Genomic DNA, 24,637 nt, shown 5'->3' with positions numbered 1-24,637 from the left:
CATTGAGATTGTGCTGCGCCTCTAATCATCACCTCTGCCTGGTCCCTCTATTTCTCTGTTCTAGGTGGGTCTCTCCTGTAATTAAGGCTGTAGCATGATTATTATTCAGATGCAGATTGTTCCCTCCATTGTAAGTTGTGGTCAGTCTCTCAAAGTTAAATTGCGCAGTTCTTACTTATATTCAGTTGCTCAGTTCTTACCACTATTGGTGGATCAGTCTGGTCCAGATTTGTCAATCCAGCGACCTGGATTAATCTCCACATGCCTGCTCCTTCCCGCTTGTGGAAGAGAAAACAACAGGGTAGCATTTCTGTCAGGGTCTTCTCTTTGAATGTTGTGCCCATCTGGCTAATGTGTCCTCAGTGATGTTGCTGCTGCATGTTGCTGAAGAGTGTAGGCAGTGATCTTGCAGGCAGGGATGCCTGTCGATATAGAAGACTTGCTCATCCATTGTATAGGTGGACAGTGCCATGTGATTTGTTCAACCTTGTATGGATCTTATCTCCTCCTGGTAGTGAAGCCAAGCAGAGGCTGATCTACTCTGGGCAACAAGGCAACGCACTGTCCTAACAACTTTTGAGCAATGCAGCTTAGTTAAGGGCTTCATCTTCTAAGTACTATGGCTCAGTACAGGTCGCACTTATCCTCGGTGTTAAGGCTTAGCACAAGCCAGACTGGACTTGGATCACTGCCAGACTTGGTGATCTTCTTAGCTTGTCATCTGGAACCTTTATTGTATAAACTGCAAGCCACAAGCACAGCGGTACGTAGCTCACTCTCCACAGTCCTCCTATTCTTTAAGCCTCACCAGCATTAGGATAATGCTGCACCTCGCTCCTCCAGGACAGTCACTCCTTCTGCAGAGTAAGACTCCTTCTCTCTCTGAGCAAGCAGCTCTGGCATCTAGGTAATGTCAGAAAATGCATGGAGCTCCTTCGGCAAGGGGTAGACTCAGGTTATGTCCCCTCACAACTGGGAAGGAATCTGTCAGGTAGACACTACAACTGGTTGTTCACCAGCTCTCTGTGCACTTTGCAGGGCACTCACTTCCTTGGTCATAGAGAACCTGGAACTATAAGCACACGTGGAGTCCCAATTGTATACAGTGTGTATCAACTTTCTGCACTTTCAGAACCAGCTTAAAGTGGTTATTCTTTCAAGGGTCCTATCTGGCTTCCCTCCAGACACAGCCTTTGTGTAGGGAGATGCTTCTCATAGCATGGTTGCTTCCAGCCAAGAGCTCCCACAACAGAAGCACAAAGAGGTTTGAGTTTTCTGCACCTGGCTGACATCAGACAACCCTAAAAGGTGATCAAGGAAAGACAAAAGATAAGGCTAGATTTAAGGGGCTCCCATCACCTTTCACAAAATATTCCATTGTCTCAACATTCCCCTCTACCATCCATCAAATGGCAGTGCTCCTGAAAGGCTAATTAGCAGCCCTTGTCCAAGCAAAAGTCATAATTAATTTTTACTGTCTCCTTATCTCCTCTTTCCTCACATTCTCGTCTAGGTCTCAACCTCCCTGCTTCAAAATTGTCAGCGATGCACGTCCACTGTTTGGAACAACATCCTCACCTCCATCTTGTGCAAAAGGCCAGGCCAAGATTATCCAAACTGGATTCCACAGGCCTCTATTATTCTGGTTCACTCGCACACCATGCCTGAATCATTCAGGTTACACACACAACATACAGTTGGGACTCTAGTGCAAGGAGTCGGATAAGTGCATAGAAGCAGAGCCTTACATTGGTGAGCCAGTAGGTTTCCACTTCAGTGACACAGATTAAAAGGTCTAGCCACACGTGACAGATTTGTTAAACATGGTGAACTGCCAATCCCATGACAAAGACAGTAGTTCATTTTCAATAATGGAGTACTGGGTGCACCTGTCCATGTCACGGGACAGGTCCAGAATCTCATTTACATCAAGAGTGAGGTCTAGGCTTACGTGCACACAGTATATTAGAGTGACGGCAGAGCCATATGCAAAAAACAGCATACCAGATACATGCAATGTGGTACTCAGAGCCAGCGTACATGATTGCAATCCATGCAGTTGACAGCCCCATCCCAACAACTGGTATGGGGGGGTGGGAAAGGTAGCTTCGGGTGAGAGGGTAAAGGATAATGAAAGAGCTAGTGGATGGACAGCACTTTGTAAAAACACATGAAGTCGCATGGGAAATGGGATCAGCGAGACCTAAAAACTATAATTGACAAAGCCAATAGGTCTTCCCTATGTGAGATGTCTTATAGCCATGTTTCACTGCAGCACAGCTACTGTGCAACAAGGCTGAAAGAAAAGAAAAAATATAAGAGCTATAACACAGTCAATGCTTGCTGCGTCATAGCATTTTTTGTGCAACATGGATGAAAGTTAAAAAATGCTGTGGTGTGGAACGCTGCTGCATCAGAGCACTTTTTTAGAACACCTTTCGAAAATGTTGCACAACAGCTGCTCTTCTGTGCAACATGGCTAATAAAATATTTGTGAAGCCAACAGAACTTTCATAGCCAAGACAGTTTGGCTTTGCCAATGTTTGTTTTATAATTATAACTGTAACTGCGGAAGCAGTTCCTTTCTTGCACTAGGGTCCATGACACACTGACTACGCAACTGTCTGTGTGCAACTTTACCTCATACAAATGATAGGCAAGAGGGAATAAAAGTAAAGCTCAAAACAAGCTTTGGCCAGTCAGATGTGCCTGTTTCCAGAATAGGGGAAACGCTTGGTCCAGCAAAAGTGTATAAGAAAAGCGAGTGAGCCCTGACATTCAGCAGTGAAAGATGGCTCTGATCTGTAGCATCGTCTAGCTGGCTGGGCTGCTGAAACTCATGTGCAGTTCTCCCAATGCACCACCTCCGGAATTCACTCCTTGGACGGGCACAAAGCTCTGCCTCAGTCTTAATATGGAAACCCCATTTTATTACTTGAACATGAAGATGCAGCTTTGCCAAAGCACCTCATTTCAAATCTGCTACACACTCTGCTTTGAAGCAGCAGACCTCAATGCTGACTCCTCCCAACCCCTGAAATTCCCATACTTTAAACCTACATACCAATCTTCCATCCACCTACCTACCATCTAGGTCATGGCTATAATCTGTGCAGGAGGGTTAGTAACATTCGTCCAAGGGCATAAAGATCCCCTCCAAACCCCAATTGCAATTGTCTCCTTCAACCCATCAGCGGTGCAAGGGCAGTGGCACAGTAAGGGTGTCATGGGCACTGGTGCAAGCAAAGCTAGTGGGCTGCACATCCAGTAGTTGGAAGTGTAAAGATAACTAGCATTTGATAGCAGCGGCCCCCTAACATTCTTGTGCCCGGTGCCGCTGCACCTGTTGCACTCCTGTTTATATTACCACACATGACACCACTGCCCTGCTATTAAGAGCCCAATAGTTGGACCACACAGATCTCTTAGTGCTAAGCACCCATTAAGCCACCTCCTAATCTAACACTGTACTGGGATCCACATGCTGCACCTTATCTTCAATGCCTGTCATCCATTGTCAACTACACTGTCAGGAATTGCATAAATCACATGTATAATGTATATACACGTGTCCTCTATGCACACACTTTTGATACACTCCTGTCACCATTAGCAGTGTATTTTCTAGGCACTGATATGCCACAATAAGGACGCTTTGTAGCTCTTGCCTGTCCTTATGCCGTAATTGTTTAGGTGGCCCATATCATGGGAGGAGCCTATGCCATGAGTAACTCACACATTTGATGCACTTCTGTTACAGTTATTCTTTCACTGTGTTTTCTAGGGCACCAATATGCCACAATAAGGACGCTTCATAGGCTTCTCTGTCATGATCCCATAGTCAGGTAAATAATGTGTCCTTCTTCTTGAACAGGCGCTTCAATGCGATTAGACAGCAGAAAGTGAGAGGTGAGTCTTGGGTTGCCTAGTAACTCGTCTGTTGCATTGCCTGATCTATTGTTGTTTTACCACAATATTCCCATTTAACTATGGCTTAACTTGGGAAGAGGAGGTGGCTTTACAGCTAAGGCTGCCTTGGTCCGAGTTCTGATTGTGGGGAAATCACTTAGGGGGTGATTCTGACCGCGGCGGACGGCAGTCGCCGCCCGCCAAGCGGTTCCCGCCGAAAGACCGCGGCGGTCATTCTGGCTTTCCCACTGGGCTGGTGGGCGACCGCCGAAAGTCCGCCCGCCAGCCCAGCGGGAAACACCCTTCCCACGAGGAAGCCGGCTCAGAATGGAGCCGGCGGAGTGGGAAGGTGCGACGGGTGCAGTTGCACCCGTCGCGAATTTCAGTGTCTGCAAAGCAGACACTGAAATCCTTTGTGGGGCCCTCCTCCGGGGGCCCCTGCAGTGCCCATGCCATTGGCATGGGCACTGCAGGGGCCCCCAGGGGCCCCACCACACCCCATACCGCCATCCTGCTCCTGGCGGGTGAACCGCCAGGAACAGGATGGCGGTATGGGCTGTCAGAATCCCCATGGCGGCGCAGCAAGCTGCGCCGCCATGGCGGATTCCCATGGGCAGCGGAAAGTCGGCGGTACACCGCCGGCTTTCCGCTTCTGGCCTCGGCTGTACCGCCGCGGTCAGAATGCCCGGCGGAGCACCGCCAGCCTGTTGGCGGTGCTACCGCCAACCTCCGCCATGGCGGTAATTACCGCCAGGGTCAGAATGACCCCCTTAATCTCCTAATGTCCCAAATTAAAAAATACACAATGGTATGTCTCTTCAAATGGATGGTGTACTGGCTTCCTTAGAAAAAACAGAGGCCAGAAGCAGTGTGACACAATATTTCCTTATTTTTCATTCAACAATAAAAAGCAGCAGGCACAGCTCTATTCAGGAGAGGAGAGAATAAACAAACAAGGAGGTAGGACAAGTGGAGGGAATGTGCCAGTAAAAAAATGCACTGCAGTACTTTGCAAATAAAGAAAATAGTACAGCAATGTCACAGAATCACAAAGCGATAGGTGGATGGAAAGTGTAGGGAAACTAATTAAGCTGAATCAATCTGTGCTTAGCTCATGCGCCACAGAAAGAAATGAAGGTGACTCTTGTCATACGCTGCCAAATTAGGCAGGGGCGGCTCCTCCATATGGGTGGAGGAGCGTTGCCCCCCGCCAGTGGCAGAAGCTGCAAACCTTTCAGAATAAAAGGATGATAAACTCTGTTTATCATCCTTTCATTCTGAAAGGAGCGGGGCATTAGGGGTGACGTGCACTGAAGGAGAGTGCTCAGCACTCTCCCTCAGAGCGCATGTGTGTTTGGCCGGCCAAACACACATATGCAGCAGGCTGTCTCCAGCCCGACAACTGTGTTGCTGGGCTGGAGAGAGTCTGTACAGGCTCCCAGATGCCTGGGAGCACCCTAGCTAGGCACTTCCAGCCAATCCTAACGCTGCTCTGAGCACCGTCAGGATTAGCGCAGGGCAGGCTGGGAGCCTATGCCTGCAGCTGAGTCGGGGGAGCGGCGCATGGCGAGTCAAGGTAAGTTTTTTATTTTTGTAATGTAATGTATTCCCCCCCCACCTCTCCCTGTCCCCCCTTTCCCTCCCCGTTGCACAGCATCCACCCTCCTCCTTTTAGGAGCCGCGAGCCGCGAGCCGCGACTACAATTAGGAGACAGTAAAAAAAGTGCCAATCAAGCCAACAGATGGTAAGCAATGGGCATGTTCTAAGCCCTTTATTGTATGGAATACCTCTCACAAGCGAGAGAGCTGTCCCAGGCTCGATGTAATGAGTTCCATCAATTAACAGAGGAAAGATGCCAAGGCCCGTATTTATACTTTTTTTAGCGCCGCATTTGCGCCGCTTTTTGACGCAAAACGGCGCAAACCTACAAAACACAATGGCATTTTGCAAGTTTGCGCCGTTTTTGCGTCAAAAAACGACGCAAATGCGGCGCTAAAAAAGTATAAATACGGGCCCAAATGTCTCAAAAGTCCCAACTTGTTTGCAATATGGTCGCACAAACAAATAATAAATGTGGAATTTACTCTGGAAATTAAGACAGCTACTGCAACGTATTGAAGTTTGTTACAAACTTGTGGTTGCCATGTTATTGTAAATTCCTTTTAAAACTAGCTTTTCAATGTATGATGGATGCGTAAAGAGCATCATTTCCTGCGAATAATTATTTTAACCTTCTATGCAAAAAGATAATAACGTACTACATATGCATTACTGACGCTAACGTGCCGAAAAAAGGGTTGGCAAAGATGATCTGTAAAAGGTAGTCATTTTAACTGTTTAAGTGGCGCTCCGGTTGATGCTCAATGTTACTGTTCGCATTCTGTTGACTGAAATAAATAAGATTTTTTTTTAATAGGAAAATACATTTTTAATTTATTTGGTAAGATATTAGGAATACCATGGAAGACAAATACAAAGACAGACATAATATTTTATAAAACTATTCAAATACTTGTTTAAAACAGTAAGTTAAATCATCCACTACAACGATTGAGTGTCTGCAATAAAATGAAAAAAATCACTGATGTTGTTCAGAAGGCTGAAGATTACTATAGACATTGTTTTGCTGTTTTAAGGAGAACCTTTGACTGTGCAAGCGGAAGACTTTGCAGATGCTGTCAGGTTTTGCTTCCTTGTCATTAGAGAACTGATTAGATAAAGGACCATGATAACGCTGACCGCTGTGATTTATTCTCTTCCAAATGCATTGAGGTGTTTACAGACTAATTCGATTGTGAGAAGGAAATTAGATAAGAAGGCATCTCGGTGAATGGAATCGACAATTCATGGGAAATTATATGATTTCAGTAAATTATGGGAAATAACTCACAGAAATGACATTATCCTTGTGTAATCTTGGTTTTAGAATCTATGGCTTTTTCAGCAATAAACAGTCAACCAGGTAAAAAAAGCTTTCTTTGCTTGGGTTTCTGTAATCCCTTTTTAAAACACCTGTCTCTAATTTATTTATTATAATAATAATAGGTGACTTGTGCAACACCCAGTCTTCTATTATAAAGAAATGAAGTATGAATTTAAGTGTAATAAATTATCACAGTTGAATACTGACAACAAAATACCTGCTGCCAGAACCAGCAGCCAAAGGGAAAGGCTGGTCAGGTCACAAAGCATAATTAAAGCAGTTGTGAAAACGAAATGTGCCTATTATTTTCTCAGCTCTGTTTTTCCAGCTGTACAGGGGCAGGAAGAAAAGCAATGTTTATGAAAACCTGTTTATGTTTTGCACTGTTATTATAGAAAAGTCTAGATTGTTCTACTCTTTCTGAGCTACTGCACCTTTTAAAAAAAAATGTCTAGTATTAAACTGATTGTAACATCTCCGTGCAACAAATATTTAACAACTTTTTTGATGTGTTTAATGTTGCATTAGAGATTCTATTTTTACTCCCCGTGATTGCAAACATGCTCTCTCTCTTTCATATGAAAGCACTACACACTAATGATTAAAGTGGTCTGGGAAAGGTGATGGCATAACCATGTATTCTAAGGGATAAAGTATTCCCTGCCATACATCATAAGGATATTGCAAGTTACCTTTGAGTTCCATAACCTTATAAAGGAACTTGGCCTTTGCCCTTGTTCCTCTGTATGGTCATGGAGCTCCTTTCTGACTTGCAATATTCTTCTAAACTAAGGCAGGGAGTACTTTATGAGCTATGTAATATGACCCACTTTTCATACTTTGTAAATTGACTATACACACAATACACATTGCACTGAATTACATGTCAGCACGTACATAACATAAATCATCTTACTTCACTCAGTGGTACACATTGACCAGATTCATATGTGTGACCTGCATATTGCACACATATTTGCTTGCTGAGTGATCATCGTAATGAGCAATGTTTCTATTATTCTATATACTGTGACTAAGCATTTGCCCACAAGCAGCTAATATTGTTACAATTAAGAGCAAGATTAGATTAGTTCACTTACCTCCTTGTTTAACGTATTTCAAACAATTCATTAGCATTCATGGTGGCTCTGTGATTAATCATATTTGAAAGTAAAAAAAAGAATATCCCCAAAGGTTGAGCCCAGGTTTTACGCTGAAGGGAAGTCTGTGGCGATCCATGGTTTACTCATGTATTTTTGCATGATGATAGACCACCTAGTTAACTATTGTACATCGCGCATTCACTGCTCAGTATCATGGATTCTTCGTACCTGGTCACAGGTTAATGTATGGAATTGGCAAGTTTGATAGCGTTAATTATGTTTGCAGGTGTTTGTGTACTGTAAGTTTATGTTTTACAGACTTTGTCAAGGAGACAATATGAACAAGAGAGATAGCTTGCCATAGACTATGCTATGTCCTATGTTTTTGGCAGGGTCACCAGAGATTTAGATGCTTAACCTATACTGTAAGCGTGTAGTTTACACTTTGTGTACTTAATATAAACGTCATATTTGGTACATAGTAAAACAGCAAGTGGTTAGGAAAAAGTGGATTAGAGAGGATTGGAGACGCAAAATAACACCCATGCCTAATAGTGAGGAACATCAAGAAGGCAAAAGAGTATCTTGTACACACAGAAAAATATCTAATCCCACAATGAGATAGCAGCTGCTTAAAATAAAACTTACTTCCTCTACGACGGCTGTTCAATTTTGTAGATAGTTCAGCTATCTGCAAAATTGTTACTAAAGTCTTTGCAATACAGTTCGAGCGGGCGTGGGGCTCCACCAAGGGGAGTATTACCTTCTTACCTCATGCTAAATTCGTAGGCATTCTGGTCAGCACGTTTCAGCTGTCTACTCTGAGTCCAGAACGGTTTTATGGCCTTTGTCAGAACCTGTGTGTGGTGTAGGGTTTGGCCATGTTTTATCCCAGATACAATCATAGCATTCAAGGCAATTCTTATGACCGAAATTTTCCTCTGTGAAATACACTAGAATGTAAGGGGCCCAGGCCTCATGGGGGAGGTTTTTGTGATACTTTTTCATAGTCAAACTATTATCAAAATCTGGTGCCCTCCAAAACACCTAAAACGCTTTCTCACTCTGATGATGGAATGATCGTTGGAGGGATATTTCACAGTTGATAGTTTCAACCATGTGTTTTGCCTCTTTCATACGAGGATTGTACCTGGGTACAAACATGACTAAACAATACAACACATATTTTCCCCATGAGGGTGATAGGTCTATGCTGGGCTCAGTGTATGTGGCTGAAACATGTTGACCAGTGGACGTAGAGGGTGATACTTTTCCCAAATGCTTTATGTCCTTTTGTTTTTAATCTTACTGGGGGCCACTTTACTAAAAGCCATGTTGGCTAAGGTAATTGTATTCAACACTCATAACTGGATTGATCCCCCATGCATTTCCCTTGACATACTCCATCTAATAATTAAGAGAAAAGATCTCTATAATAATGCCTGTTGAATAAGGAGGGGACCCAATGGTGAAGAATGCCACCATTTGTGGGTATGGGTTGTAAGTCCTAAATAAGGACTAGCTTGGAGTGGATAATGAACTACCTTCGTGTCCTTTTCTGTACAGGTTCACATTTGTGTTTTTTTTGTCGTGTAACCGAGTCATCAAGTTAATTTCCGCATCGACCTGCACTGCTGTTCTCTACTCACTGACCATTTCTCATGTCCTCACAACCTAGTGCTGATGGTTCAATTGTCTCTTTGCAACCCACGATACAATCTGCTTAAGTGGTGTCAGGGCTTTGCAGTTAATAGGTCATGGGAAACTAATATGCACTGAAATTTCACTCAGCCAAGCACGCACCAGAAGTGGGACTAAGATCAGGCCTTCCAGACACCCCCCAAGACATGACCTGTCAACTCAAATGCAAATTCTAAATTGAAGGAACATCTAATGGATACAGGCTCGACTCAAATCATTCTCAAGCTAGCACTTTTCTCATTTTGGCCAACACCATCCCTCTCTCCAAATACAACCGCATAATTCATCTGGTTGGCTTTTATTGTGACATTGTTTCTCCATCTCTTATACATGGCTCACCTCTGCTTGTAATATGATATTGCGTAGTACTTCTCATGTTAGTTTTGCTCTTTGTAAAGCCACATGTTGCCCTCCTCTGGTTAGAGCAGCACTATATAAGAACCTAGGGCCAGATGTAGAAAAACAAAAAATTGCGACTCGCATTTTGCGAGTTGATGCAACTCGCAAAATGCGAGTCGCAATTCGGAATGCAAGGAAAAAAAGTGCCGAAATAGCGACTCGCACCCGGACTCGCAACGCAGTGTGCGAGTCCGCAGATTGCGAGGTCGCTTTTTGCGAGTGTGCAAAAAACGAACTCGCAATTAGCGAGTAGATGTCGCAAATTGCGATTACCTTGAAAATTGATTACAGGTGCAGCAGAACACTCCAGAAACCACTCCAGAACACTCTGGAAACACTTCCTGGCACATGAGGATGACATCACAGCCAGGAAGTTTACAAATACACCTGGGAGGAGGCAGGACCACACCCTTTTATAACTGCCGAATTTCACACAGGACAAACAGCAGCTGCCATGGAGGGAACACCAAGAAAGAGGAAGCTGAAATTCTCTGAGAGGGAGCTGGAGGTGCTGACAGAGAAATGCTGTCAGCACTATGATGACTTGTTTGGGAGATCAGCCCTCAATGTTCCTGAAGCCACCAAGAAACAGCTGTGGCAGGACATACAGGACAAGATTAATTCCCTGGGGGTGAGCCATAGGACCATCGACGACATCAAGAAAAGGTGGTATGACCTCCGCTCCCGGACCAAGGAGAGGGTGGCTGAAAGGCTCTGGGAGATGAGAGGCACAGGAGGGGGACCATTGTCTGTGCCACCACCCACACCCCTGGAAGAAAGGGTGGAAGAAACCTTGGAGCAGGAGGCAGTGTCTGGATTTGGGGACCTGGACACCTCAGAGCCCAGCACATCAACCGGTGAGTACCATGTGATATGCCTGTACCCCTATCAATGCCATACCCCCACCCACCATGTGCACAGGGGCATGCACAACCAAGATAGCTCCATTTCAGGGTAGCAAATGCCAGAATGACGCATTATGGGAAATGTAGTCAAGTAGGCAGTTCATATGCAAATGTTTATTATGAAGTGTGCAATAGATAGTAGACACTGACAGTCTGTTCCCCATGTCCGACAGGTCTCCAGCAAGACACCACCCACACTCCAAGCAGCCAGGCCCATTAGGACACCCCAGGACCCGCCAGCACCCCCACCTGCACGGTCAGCAGCATCCCTGCAGTAGCCACACCTGCTGCAACAATTCCACAAGAGGCTGCCCCAGCAACAGGCAGGGATGAGACAGGTGGAAGCACAGGGCAGCCACCGCTGCGCAGGCGTCGCAGGTCCATACCATCAGGGCTGCAGTCTGCATCCGGGCTACTTCCTCCCAGCACCAGTGAGGCACATCTGCTTCGTGGTCAGCGGTACAGAATAGAATTTTGGGGAGAATTAGTGGTGTGCTGCACCGCTTTGTGCGCAACAACCATGCCAGCATGCAGCACCTCAACACACGGATGGACATGATCTGCAGTAACACTGGGGACCTTGCCCTTGCCATGAGGGAACTGGCGGGAGGACTACTGGCCCAGGCCGAGGGTGGGCGGCGCAGGGATCGGCAGCTCCTGCACAGACTGGACAGGATGGCCACATCCATCGGCAGGCTCGCCATGAACACCACAGGCCTGTCGAGGAGGACAGTTGGGCTGCAAGTGGAGATGGGCCATTTCGCTGGGGATGTGGCTAGGGGCCTGGGACGTCTGACCCACATTATAGAAATGATGGAGACACGGGAAATGTCGAGGGCCACAGGGGAAACACCCCAGGACAGTCAGGAGGGCTCAACAGTGAGCAGTGTCTCTGTCACTGACAGCAGGTTGCTCAGGAGTGGCAGGCAGAGCACCACGGAAGCACCAGGGACCAGCCAGGCTGGCAGGAGGGGCAGAAGGTCTTAGAGATCACTCTGGACCATGAAATGTGGCACATGACGTTAATGTGCCACATGCCTGGTTAGCATTTTCCTGCCCATGGACAATCTTTACTTGTGAATAGTTTCATTAATGCACTAATAAATCAGTTATTTTTGATCCACTTAACAAATGGAGTTTTTGGTTAATAGGTGAGTATGGTGGGAGTTGACACGTACCGTCCAAAATATTGTGTTGCAATGTGTTCCCGTCTCAGTCTGCCTTGATTTGCCATACTCCTATCCCCATGATGGCGATGTGGTTGTTCTTGCTCTTCATCATCAGGATCTGGGTCTGCAGGGGTGAGAGGTAGCCCACGTCGGGTGGCTATGTTGTGGAGGATGGCGCATGCAACCACAATTTTGAATGCGGTAATGGGGGTGTATTGGAGGGCACCTCCACTGCGGTGGAGGCATCTGAATCTTGCCTTCAGGAGTCCGAAGGTGCGCTCGATGAGGTTCCTGGTCCTCTTATGTGCACTGTTGTATTGCCTCTCTGAATCATTGCTGGGTGTTAAAAACGGAGTCATGATCCAAGGCCTGAGAGCATATGCACTGTCACCTGTTGGGCACAAAAGTACACTGTTAGAAAGTCCAGATTGTCGTGCACAGTGACCTGTGTGTATGTCTGCAAGTGTCTGTGGCTCTACCTAGGAGGTAACCGTCTCCGAATTCCCCACGTTCCAGGCGTTGATGTATCCCACTATGCCTAAAAATGTATGAGTCATGGGTACTGCCTGGAAACTTAGCTACAATGTCAGTGATGACATAATGGGCGTCACAAACAACCTGAATATTGAGTGAGTGGGTACACTTTCTGTTGCGGAAAAGGTGTTCTAGATTAGCAGGGGGGCATATTTGAATGTGTGTCCCATCTACACACCCTATGACATGGGGAAAGTGGGCAATGCGGTAAAAGTCCAGCTTGGTGCTGTTCATTTCTGCCTCATTCCTTGGTAAGTATATGAAGTGGGACATGTGCGTGACTAAGGCATCTAGGAAGGCCCTGAGGAACCTTGACACTGCACTTTGGGATACCCCACCTGCCACAGCAATGACCCCCTGATAGCTCCCTGAGGCCAAGAGGTGCAGTGAGCATAGCACTTGCACATGCGTAGGGATGGCGCAGCCACGCAGAGTCTGGTGTTCTAGCTGTGGTTTGAGTAAATCAATTAATTCTAGTATGGCTGCGCTGCTAAGGCGGTATTTGTCATAGATCTCTTCCTCAGTTTGTTGAAAAAGAGTCTGCCTTGTTCTATATATCTTCTCCTGTCTGTGGCCCCTCCACCTCCTCTGCTGTGCTGCGTGGACTCTCCTTCTCACTGCTATCAGGTATATCTCCGACATCTTGTGTAACCCAGATGCCTTCTGGGTCTCCTTTTATACTTTGGTAATGGTTACCACCTGCTCTGAGTTAGTGGTAAATGGGACATGCAAAATGGGCTTTTTGCGACTAGTCGCAATTTGCGAGTTGCAATTGCATAAGGTTTGCGACTCGCAAATTGCGACTTGGTATTTGCGGGTCGCAAAATGGGGTCGCAACGGATGCGACTCGCAAACGGGTCCCATCGCTTTTTGCGAGTCGGAAATGGGCTTTTTGCATCCCATTTCCGATTTTGCACTGTCGCAAATAGCGATTCGGCCCGTTTGCGACTCGCAAACCTTTGCTACATCTGGCCCCTAATAATCTAAATGCTGTTATGGTACAACCTGAAGACAGGGATGGGTCGGTTCTTTCTGGGAATGTTAACTCTTCCACAAACCTGCAGAAAACTGCCAGAGCTCGCAGGTTTCCCATGTAAACGCTTTAATAACTCACTAACTCCAGGTTTAGTATTGGCACTGAGGAACTCGTAATCTAGTCACATGCACTGCAAATTCCCAGAATACAAAGAAAAAAAGTAACTGTATGAGGTACTCGGAAGTGAAAAACCTATACGCTCTGCACTAATAGTCATACAACCCCCACATAGAAAGTTAACAGCTGCATGAACAGAGATCAACATTTACGATCTATTAAAATAATGGCTCCTTCAAACAAGATTCAAACCTACAATACATTTTGCGCCGATTTTCTATTATTTGTAGGAACAGTGTAGAGCTATTTTATATAAAGGAGCTCTCATGCCTCAGTTTGCAGATGTTAAAAAATATACATTGAAGAGTTTTCTGCCCATAAATGATCTTTGACAAGCAGCTTAATTTATAGCATGCTTGTATTTTGGTTTCACAACGTAATAAGGATTCACAAAGCAAATCGTTCTTGACTTTAATGTGGTACCATATAGAAACACAGGTACGCACCTATATTGCATGCTTAATTAAAGGCAAACATATGGGCTTTGACAATTCTTGTTAATTCTTGCACTAACCATCAGAAGTTCTGTGACAGAGACTTTTTTCCACACTTTTCAACTGAATATTTTTTGGGCATAATCCACAAATGTTTCCATGCACTTAATATGCCATGTTGGCAGTTTAATGATGGCACAGTTGTAAATGCAAAAGAAATAACAGCACGTGCTCAAGTGCATTAAACACATACTGGCAAAGGCATTACATCTCTCATTTTGAAACTAACACAGACTTATTGGCTTTGCTAATGCTTTTTGAAGATGCTGTTATGCATTTCCAAACCCAAAAAACTCTTGTTTGCTGATACTGAACAGCATTGTTATGATATGAATGCAGATATGTGTCACCGCACATGCATGTGGACACAGCATAGCAAGGCAGCCCGTTTATTTACCATTCCAAGATGGCAGATGCCTGTCTTTGAGCCGTTGATTTTTTTAAATGAAAATATGTGCTTGGGTGTGCCTGTTAAGAAAGGAGTAGCTTGGCAGCAAATTGCAGCTGCTGCCACAACAAAAAATGAATATTTAAAAAAGAATGTGATCAGGAGGGATTGAGAAAAGCAGAGGATTGATTGAGGGTGGGGGGGGGAGCAGTTCAGTGCCATCGGTTAGCAGGAGCAGTGGGGGTGACGAGTGATGAAAGTGGAGAAAACGTCCAGTGAGGATGGGGGTTACAAATTTGCCATAAAGCAATGGAATAGCTATGGAGGAAAGGGGAGAAACGTGAAGAGTCGGAGGGTTTAAAGGGATCAGGAACAAATGAGGGAGATAGCAAGACAATGCATAAACTCCTATGGAGAGCCAAAAGAAGAAAAAGAAAATGTAGTTCCATGAATGCAAACAATGGAAGAGCACAAGTCATCCAATCGGAAGATAATACATAAGAAATGCTCTAGAGGCAGGCCATAGGAAGAATATAAGGGAAAGTGATCAAATAAGAAGTAGGGAAATGAGTTGCACATGAAAGCCATACAATCAATGGCAAGGAGCTGATTGAAAGACCACTATGTATTTATATTTTAATATATTGAGCACAATAGGTCTTCGACAACAAACAGCCAGCTAAAGTTGTCTGTATTCAAGCCTTAAAAATACTACAATTTGAGAAAGCTATTAAAACGCTTAATAAACCACAGTAAATCTCTTTGTAGATATAATTGAATGGTTACTATTTTCAATGTGTTTTGGATGTCAACATATTGCCTTTCCTTCAAAATACACACCTAAAAGACTCTAGCTTTCATTTTAGAGACATAACAGGCTGAAGTAGTTCCACTATGTCTACAGAGAGAGCTGGCACAAGACAGCTGAAGAATGCCGAAATTCGAATGTGGCATAAATGTTCATGTCACGCTGTGCAACTATGGTTGTAGACATAGAGGTGGGTGAGCCAACAAATTAACAGAGGAGCTGAGCCAGGACCGAGCCAAGGTTTGGCTCTGGCTCAAAAAGCCCACACACAAGCCAAGCTTTGAAAATACTTGCCATGTAAATCATGCAACAAGCACTATGTTAGAATGTGAGAAAGTTTCTTCAAATTTTGAAGAAGAGTAGTTCTTTAAAACACTGAAAAGTTTATCCATAATACGTCAAACTATATATCTCTGCGTTAAGAAAGATTTATTAAAGATAAGAGGTTTTAAACATGATCTGCGAAACATCCCTGCCAATGCCACTATGAGAATGCTATTAGTAGTGGTGTTACTATTTTGAGTGCTAACACTCACACTCAACCATCTGCATACACACTCATTCACACTCACCATTCACAAGCACATGCACATACCCGTTCACAACATGCACACAGTGGTTGAAAGGGAGCCTCCGTGGTTCCTGGAGGATTGGGACTGCTGCCTCCTCTTATTGGCTGACCTTGCTCAGCCAATGAGAGGAGATGGCAGTCCTTTACTCATCACAGAATGGGATGGGGTCAGTGAGACTGCTGAACCTAGCCCACTCTGTGACAAGCATCATTGATGGACACTGCACTAAATTATTCAGGGCTTAAAACTGAGAGGCCTAGGTCCAGGCCTTTCAGGATGCACCCCTTGCCATGAAGGGAATGTCCTCCAGTGCTTTGCAGTTCTAAGGAGTTTACACCCACAGCCTGGGAAATCTTCAACCCAGCAAAGACAGCCAGCTGCTTATGCATTTAGCACATGCACAGCGCCTGACTGCCTGACCTGAACATGAAGAGTGTCTCTGAGGCTGACCTTTGCTTAGCCTAAAAGACACTCTTTATGTTTACAAAAAGGTAGGGGGTAGAGCCCTTCTGTCCTTTAGAACAGGCCATGTTTGACTCTTAGTTAACTAATAGCAAGTCAGTTCTCATGTGTACCGTACATGATGCTTAGATCCTTCTAATACATGGGATTCTGTAACACCTGTATAAATGGCAGACTCTGATTTCTTTGAAACATGTGACTTCTGATGCACCCTGTTGCCGATTATAAAGAAAAGTCTATTATAAGTTATAACAGCCAAGTTCTGAAGTTACATTGCCTGCTGCCAGAGCCAGTAACTGAGGTGAGAGGCAGGTCAAGTCATGGAGCATAATTGAAGCAGCTCTTTAAAGTCGAATGTTGTTTTTTGCTCTTTGGCTCTATTTAAATAGGTGACAACGACAAGCAGAGAGGATATGTTTATGTTTTGCACTGCTTAGATTGAGAAACGCTAGAGTCTTTGTGCATGCTCCTGCACATTCCAAGCTACCACAGCTATTTTATTTTTTATCTGCTCATATTGTTTCTAAAATCTGTTTGCAACAAATATCTACCAGGTTTTTGATGTGTCTAATTTTGTACTAGAGGTTTTATCTTTATTCTTCATGTTTGCAAACATGCTCACTCTTTCATATGAAAAAGCTATGCACCAAGGTTTTAAGTGGTTTGTGGAAAAGTTGATGGTGTGACCATGTATTATATGACATAAAGTACCTCCTGGAGTACATGGTAATGATATTGCAAGTTAGCACGGAATTCCATAACCTTATAAAGGAACTTGGCCTACATCCTTGTTCCTCAATATGATTATGGAACTCCCCAGTGACTTGCAATATCCAGGTAATGTATGACAGGGGGTACTTTATCCCTTATATTACAGATTGAAAAGCATTATAATCTATAAAAAAAAAACTCTAGATATTTCATAATTGATAATGAACTAAAAGGAGGCTCAGTGAAATATTTGCTATATCTACTTGTATAACATGCAGGTAGCATACTATCCTGCAGCAAGTAACTCTACCACATGCCCCTGAAGAGCTCCAATCTGTATGTGGAAGTTGTCATGTTCTAACCAGCACACCTCCACTGTGAAAAAGAAAACCCACCTTGCTTCGCATGGACCTGTTCTTACACACAGAACTTGAAAAATCAAGATTTGAACTATAACACTGGCTGTAAGCAACTAGAATTGCTTAAACATTTTACCTATGGAATGAATTAGATTCATTATAAAAGTGAAATGATTCAGAGTTTTTCTTACTGTTATTTATTTGGTATCAATACAGACAATTGAGTGGTAGGTCAAGCTAATCTTCATGGTGCAAATGCAGTATAACAGTGGGGAGAGTTGAAGGTTAACAGTGGTCAAAAGGATACACACTCAGCAATAAGTTCTTAAGCAGTTCAGGATATATTCCCAGTTTAGTCTTGAATTTCCTTTCTGCTTTTAGCACTGCCATTGCTTACATATGCAATCCCACATGGGTAATTGTTAATTTCCTTCACTCCCGACCTCGGGATTTACCTCACAAAGATCATGTTGCATGTATCCCAAATGACTCTGAGGCAGGAGTATGGAAAAGGGAAAAAACTGGGGGAATAACAAACTTTTATATCCCCAACTGGGGGATCCAAAGAAAATAAGGTAAACAAAAGAAATAAAGGGTATAACTATGTGTCTCAGGGTAGTCAGTCCTCGAGTGGTGGGAGGATAGGCCGGGGGGAAATATCTCAGTATGTGTCAGTTGTGTGTGTATGTCTTGTGGCTTCCACCAAAACGAGTAGTCTCTGCATCCAAAGGTGGGGTGAGTGATCTACCACATACAACAGTATGACAGGTATAATCTGTGTGGTGCCCAGTACACTGAGCAATTCTCTTATTCTTAATTGATCTAATCACTTACTTGAGGAGCAAAGCAGCTATTTCCCTTTCATTCAGATTGCCCTCATGGCTCCCCTCTTCTCGATCCTCTTTCCTTTTCTGGTCTGAGTGCACACCCCCTCCCGGATGTTCCCAGTTCCCTAGCACCTCGGTCCACAACTCTGATGTAGGGCATCACCTAACCACTCTTGCCTTTTCCCTGAGAAGAGCTCTTTATTCTGCTCTGCCCCATGGGGTAACGTTTTTGACCCATACCTCGAATACAAGTCCAGTTCCTGATTTCCACGCCATTGTTATTCAACATTTGGCCAGAATGGGAGCCAGGTTGAGGAACCTAGTGTCAGCTTTACACTTTTTTATGTCTGGGGAGCCTTCCTAAGAGACAGGTCTCTATCATGTGAGAGAGAACATCCCAATGTGATATGTAATCAGAGAAGGCCTGAAATCCCAAACAACTGAAGGGTAATGCACCTCCCACATTACATGACTAAAATCAGCATCAGGTAACTGACACCTGGGACATTCATGAGGTTCCTCACAATATATAACCTGTAACTATGGGGTGTGAGAAAGGTCATATGCACAAAGTTGAAGTGTATATATTTCAGTCTTGTATTGCGAGATAGTGTCTTGGGGTGTACAAATATTCTAGTCCATTCCCCATCTGTGACCTCGCAGCCTAAAACTCTGTCCCATCTAGCCCTGAGTGTCGCCTAAGGTCTCCGCCTCACATCATGGAATGATTCGTAGTTAATTTGAAATCTAAAAATGCTGCTGTGGCTGAGGACTGTATTATCTTAGGAATGACTAGCAATGAATGCCAACCAAAGACGAGAAAACATGCAAGTTCAGGTCTGGTCTTAATGAGGAAAAATTAGGATTATTTTCATCAGGAAAACAATAAATAATGAACCAGTACAGTTCACCAACATGCACTAGAATTTCTTAGTTTAAACTATTTGTAGAGACATAGCAGCGAGTGCAGGACAGCAAAAATATACTCCAAGAAAAAAATCTAATTATTATCAGTAGAGGGGAAATATAAATTCTACCTGAAAAGTGTTGCAAAGTTAGCAAACTTTGCACTTTGTGATGAGTGCAATTATTTTAAAGTTTTCAAAACGTCTCTGTGAAAGAATTGTCTTGCACATTGATTTTGCAAGAAGATTCACCCAGTATAAGTGAGGTTTTCAAGTTTTGTCCCACCAAACCTGCAGAATTTCTTACCTGTTGTTTAAAATTCAGAAGCTTTATTTGTATTGCAAATCTTGCAACATTTTGAGAACATCTTAACAGAGTTTGCTGAAGGTAAGCTTTGCAACTTCACACACCAAAAATAACTTGAACTGATTTACTTTTGCATGAGTGGCTTTAGAATGACACGTTGCAAATTCAACTGTTCTGTTGTCATTGAATTTCAGGATGCTTTTTGGAGGGGCACGAGATATGAGGACCTTTTTTACTCTGCTGTTGGTTTTTCTTGCACAGCCATGCCAAGGAATCACATACAACTGTTCAGACGCATACCTGAGATATCCAGGCAAGTAACCTTTATCCAAAAAAATGTAAGATGCTTCTCAGTCACTCAATGTTGAACTGACAGTAAATCCTATATATGACACTTTCTGATCTCACTTTCTGTTTCATAAACCAAATTTTTATCCCTCTGGGTAAACAGATCAATGGTGTAAGTTAGGTTTAAAATTGGAAGTCTTCTGGAGGTGATTCATAGTGATTTGTTGTGACATTGTCTTATGACGTTGATGGTTTAGTAACTTTCCTGCTTTAGGAGTGAGGCAAGGCATCCATGGAAGCAGAAATAGATTTATGGGAAAACAAGAGGATGTGGGTAATGGTGGCGTGAGCACAATCTCCTAATGGACACTACAACACCTCATGTAACGCTCAAGGCTGGCAAAGGAAGAAGAGGCATTGTTGGTCTGGTTTAAATCCCACCACAGAAGAACTCATCAAATCAAAGCTGTAGTGACCTCTGTGGGCATACCTTCTATTGCATGGGTCATAAAAGTGTGGTTATACTAAAAGATCCCAAAGAAAAGTATAAGATTGTGACCAGGTTCAAGAATATGTGACTAAACTAATTTATGGATCATGGCTGAGGAATAGTCCTAGTTATGAAAATCTGCAGAAGAGGTACAGTCCACTAGCAAAAGCTGATTTCACACACAGTGTTGAGGAGCAAGCTTCCCTGATGAAGTTTTCCTATGAGTGCCAAAGGGTCTCTGAGCACTCACTGTAGTAAGAGTTATGATGGTGACCCAGCTGGACTTTGTGTGTACAAATGGCTCTTGTGGAGAGGTATTGTCATCCTTTCATCTAACACAAGATTCTGGGATGAAACTCCTGGCCCTAAATGCCTACTTGCTTTTAGCATTTTTTATCAGGACTCGACTGAAAATTAAAAGTAAAGGTACTAAATGTAAATATGCCAAATCGGATTTGTCCTGACAACAATAGCAGATGGTACTAAGTTGCAATTGATCCCCTTCTCAGCCAGCAATGTGAGTGAATATGACACTAGTTCTCACTTAGAGTCATCATGAGTCAGTTGGAAGATCTTCAGTGGCTCTCAAGCCTATGGATTGGGGAACCACAATGCAATCACATAGTTATGTATTTAAGATACTTGACACAGGGTTTCAGCCCTATGAGTCAACTATGCTGCAGTATTCCTGCTGACCACCTTCACCCAAAACACCCATCCCCCATATTTTAGAAACTGATCTGCTTCCTGGGCAATAGACCTGTTGGTAGGAAATGGAGCAGGTACAATAAAGAAGCTGCAAACAATATACTGATGTATTGTTATTGTTGTAGGAAACTCTTGACGTGTGATGGGTTCTGCTCCCTAGAAAAAAATAAACAATCATCAATACTTATAAACTGGCCAAAATGTAGGGTGGGCACAGGGTGAGCTATATTTGATCAATATTAAATATGTTGACGAACTGACAGGGATCCTCACTGGCCATTCCAAATCTGTACACTATACCACGATTTGACGTGTAGACAAATGCATCCTAGTTCACTGAAAACAATGACTGTATCACGTGAGATAAACGTGTGGCTCCGAAGGTTACTTGTCAGTATTGGGTCCTATGCACAGATATTTACCAGTTATATCTCAAACCTCTAATGAATAAATTGCTAAAATGAGCAGCAACATATACATACCTGTATATATCTAAAAACGCCACAACTTGGTTGTAAGTAGACATTTTCAAAGGTGTCAATGAGAATTATGAGTTTGATTGTTAATTAAATATGTGTGCCAGTTTGAGTAAGTGTATCTCGAAGCCACCCTGAATTAGACCAGAAAGAATGTGGTTGTATGACCTTTTATACAATGTTTCTAAAGAGCTATGTTACTCCGTGGATAGTTGTAACATCTAAATGTCTATCTCCCCTTTAGAAAATATTGGCCCTCATTACGACCCTGGCAGTCAGTGATAAAGTGGCGGTAATACCACCAATAGGCTGGTGGTAACTACCGCCAAATTATGACCATGGCAGTAAGATCTCTGAAAGTTAGCCAATGTACCACACCGACTGCCAGGGCGGAAACAACAGTCATCACGGCAGTAGGCGCCCACAGCCAGGTGGTAGTCAAAGTTCTGCCCTCCATATTATGACAACACAATCCACCAGCTTTTCTGGGCGGTACCAACGCCATCAAAAGCCTGGCGGAAACACATCACAGAAGTGAAAGGACTCACCATTGGAGACAGAGGGAAGAACCATGCCGCCATGGAACCCAAACTGTTTTCCCGATGATCTTCTACGTTATGCTCCACCACGAACACCAACGCAGGCGAAGATGACGACGGTGAGTACAGCCGCCTAGCACACAAGGGGGGGGGGAAACGAGAGTGACACACACACACACCACACACACCCCATACACACACAACATACACACAACCAGCTGCACAAGAAAACAATGTATCCCTGTAAATCGGCTCAATAATGCAAGGACAACAGGAATTGACTAAAGTGATTGTAATAAGATCAACACAAAATTAATAATATGATTTGCCAATGCAACAGATATGTACAAATGTACAAAAAAGGGACACTGCCCAGTCCTCAGTTCACAGGGGACACATGGCCACAAGGCAAAGTCCAAGGCCCCACTCGTTACCTGCACCAATACGGAGAGAACACTGCAGGGGCGTCAGTTGGCAAATAGGCCAGCAACTCACAGGGCAGGGTGCACCTCAGCCGGATGCGGAAACAAGACCACTGGTTCTGGAGGGGGAAACATGCCCTTTGCTTGGTCCCGGGGAGTGCAAGGCCACAGTCTCTGGAGTGGGGGACTTGCCCATTGGTCCAGGAGGGGGCAACATGCCCTGTGCTTGGTCCTGGGGAGTGCAAGACCACAGTCTGTGGTGTGGGTGTCTTCCCCACTGGTTCTGGAGGGGATAACATGCCCTGTGCTTGGTCCTGGGGAGTGCAAGGCCACAGTCTCTCAAGTGGGTGACTTGCCAACTGGATCTGGAGGCTGGATCACATGCTGCTCTGCCCCTACACTCACTGATGGCTGCACAACCACAGCTTGCAGTGGGGACTCTACTCAGCCTCTGCACCCTGCAATGGCTGCACTGTGGTGGTGGTAGTGGGAGGCTCTTGCTCAGCCCCTGCACCCTGCGATGGCTGCACTGTGGTGGTGATGTTGGTAGTGGAAGGCTCCTGCTCTGCCCCTGCACTCACTGATGGCTGCACAACCACGGCTTGCAGTGGGGACTCTGTGACAGCTGCTGGTGCAGGCTCCTTCCTCTTCTTGCTTGCTGGTGCAGGCTCCTTCCCCTTCTTGCTTGCTGGTGCAGGCTTCTTTTCTGCTGTCTGGTGCAGGCTCCTTCCCTTTCTTGCTTGCTGGTGCAGGCTCCTTCCCCTTTCTGCTGGCTGGTGCAGGCTCCTTCCCCTTTTTGATGGCTAGTGCAGGCTCCTTCCCCTTTCTGCTGGCTGGTGCAGGCTCCTTCCCCTTCAGTATTTGTGGCCTGGAATTCTTTCCACCACGAGTAAGTGCTGATGGAACTGGGCCCGTGGACTGTTTGGCTGAGGTGCTTGGCTGGTTTCTTGATACCTTGGCCATACGTGCAGGATGGGGGAGGGGTAGAGAAGAGGTCAGTGCTAGAAAGGAAAAGCTTTTTAGGGACATTTGGGCCAGGAAGAGGGAGAAGTAATGAGAGTGAAGGATGAGGAAGTGGTAGTTGGAAGTGTTTGTCTGCTGGATTTGGGTGCAGGTGCATGGGTTGTATGCTGTTGTGAGGTGGATGGCTGTTGGATGTCTGAGTGCTTGCGTTTGTGTACCTTAGGAGGGGGGACAGACACGGTGGGAGAGGACACAGGGGACGTGTGCATGGATGTTGTGGAGGTGTCTGCCACTGAGGTGTGTGTTCTGCTTGGTGTGGTGATGATGCAGGTAGTGGATGATGGTATAGTACATGCAGGTGTGAGTGTGGACGTAACTGGGTGGGAGTTGGAGGAGGAGGGGGAGACAGTGGAAATAGTGGATGTTGTTGTGTCTGCAACTGAATGGTGTTTGTGTGAGTGCCTGTGGGATGAAGTGTGGTGCTTGTGTTTGCCTGTGACACTCTTGGGTGTTGTCCTGTGTGCATGCTGGTCTGGCTGTGCGCTTGGGATGGGTTGGGGTTGAGGAGAATGGGACTGGGAAGTGGAAGTTGGAGGGGGGACGGTAGAAACAGGGACAATGCCTGCCATCAGAGAGGAGGCCAGACCCTGAATCGATCTCTGTTGGGCCCCCAATCCAGTGTGAATGCCATCTAGGAATCCAGTAGATTGTTACATCTAGGCTGCCAGCCCCTGGATGGCATTCACAATGGTTGATTGCCCTACAGAGATGGATCCCAGGAGGTCAATAGCCTCTTCACTCAGGGCAGCAGGACTCACTGGGTCAGGGCCTGAGGTGCCTGGGGCGAAGGAGGTGCCCACCCTCCTGGGTGAGCGGGCATGGGCAACTCGCTGAGGGGCTGCTGGGAGGGCGGTGCTGGTAAGGGGGTGGTTACAGAGGTGTCTGCCACCGCAAGGGAGCTCCCATTGGAGGAGGTATCAGAGGCCCTTATCAGGACCTTGGCGGCAAATGCCGCCTACCACCACGGTGACAGCCGCCAACATACCGTCGCCGTGGCTACCGACCGTCCATGGCATTATGACCGTAGTCGGAATTCCGCCAGAAGGCTGGTGGAATTCTGT

At 44.9% G+C, this 24,637-nt stretch overlaps 1 protein-coding gene across 2 annotated transcripts in view; it reads left to right on the top strand.

Annotated features, from left to right (window-relative positions):
• Positions 1 to 24,637, top strand: part of LOC138285285 (zona pellucida-like domain-containing protein 1) — a 305,528-nt gene that overhangs the window by 11,343 nt on the left and 269,548 nt on the right. For both annotated transcript variants that reach the window (XM_069225015.1, XM_069225016.1), the window contains exon 2: positions 19,825 to 19,943. In XM_069225015.1, the coding sequence (XP_069081116.1) occupies positions 19,826 to 19,943 (118 nt within the window). In that variant the 5' untranslated portion in view covers position 19,825. The remainder of the gene's footprint in view (positions 1 to 19,824; positions 19,944 to 24,637) is intronic.

Source organism: Pleurodeles waltl, chromosome 3_1 (genome assembly GCF_031143425.1).
Source record: "Pleurodeles waltl isolate 20211129_DDA chromosome 3_1, aPleWal1.hap1.20221129, whole genome shotgun sequence".
In the NCBI taxonomy this organism is placed as follows: domain Eukaryota; kingdom Metazoa; phylum Chordata; class Amphibia; order Caudata; family Salamandridae; genus Pleurodeles; species Pleurodeles waltl.
The sequence above is the reverse complement of the archived record's forward strand: the minus strand, read 5'-3'. Positions and strand labels throughout refer to the sequence as shown.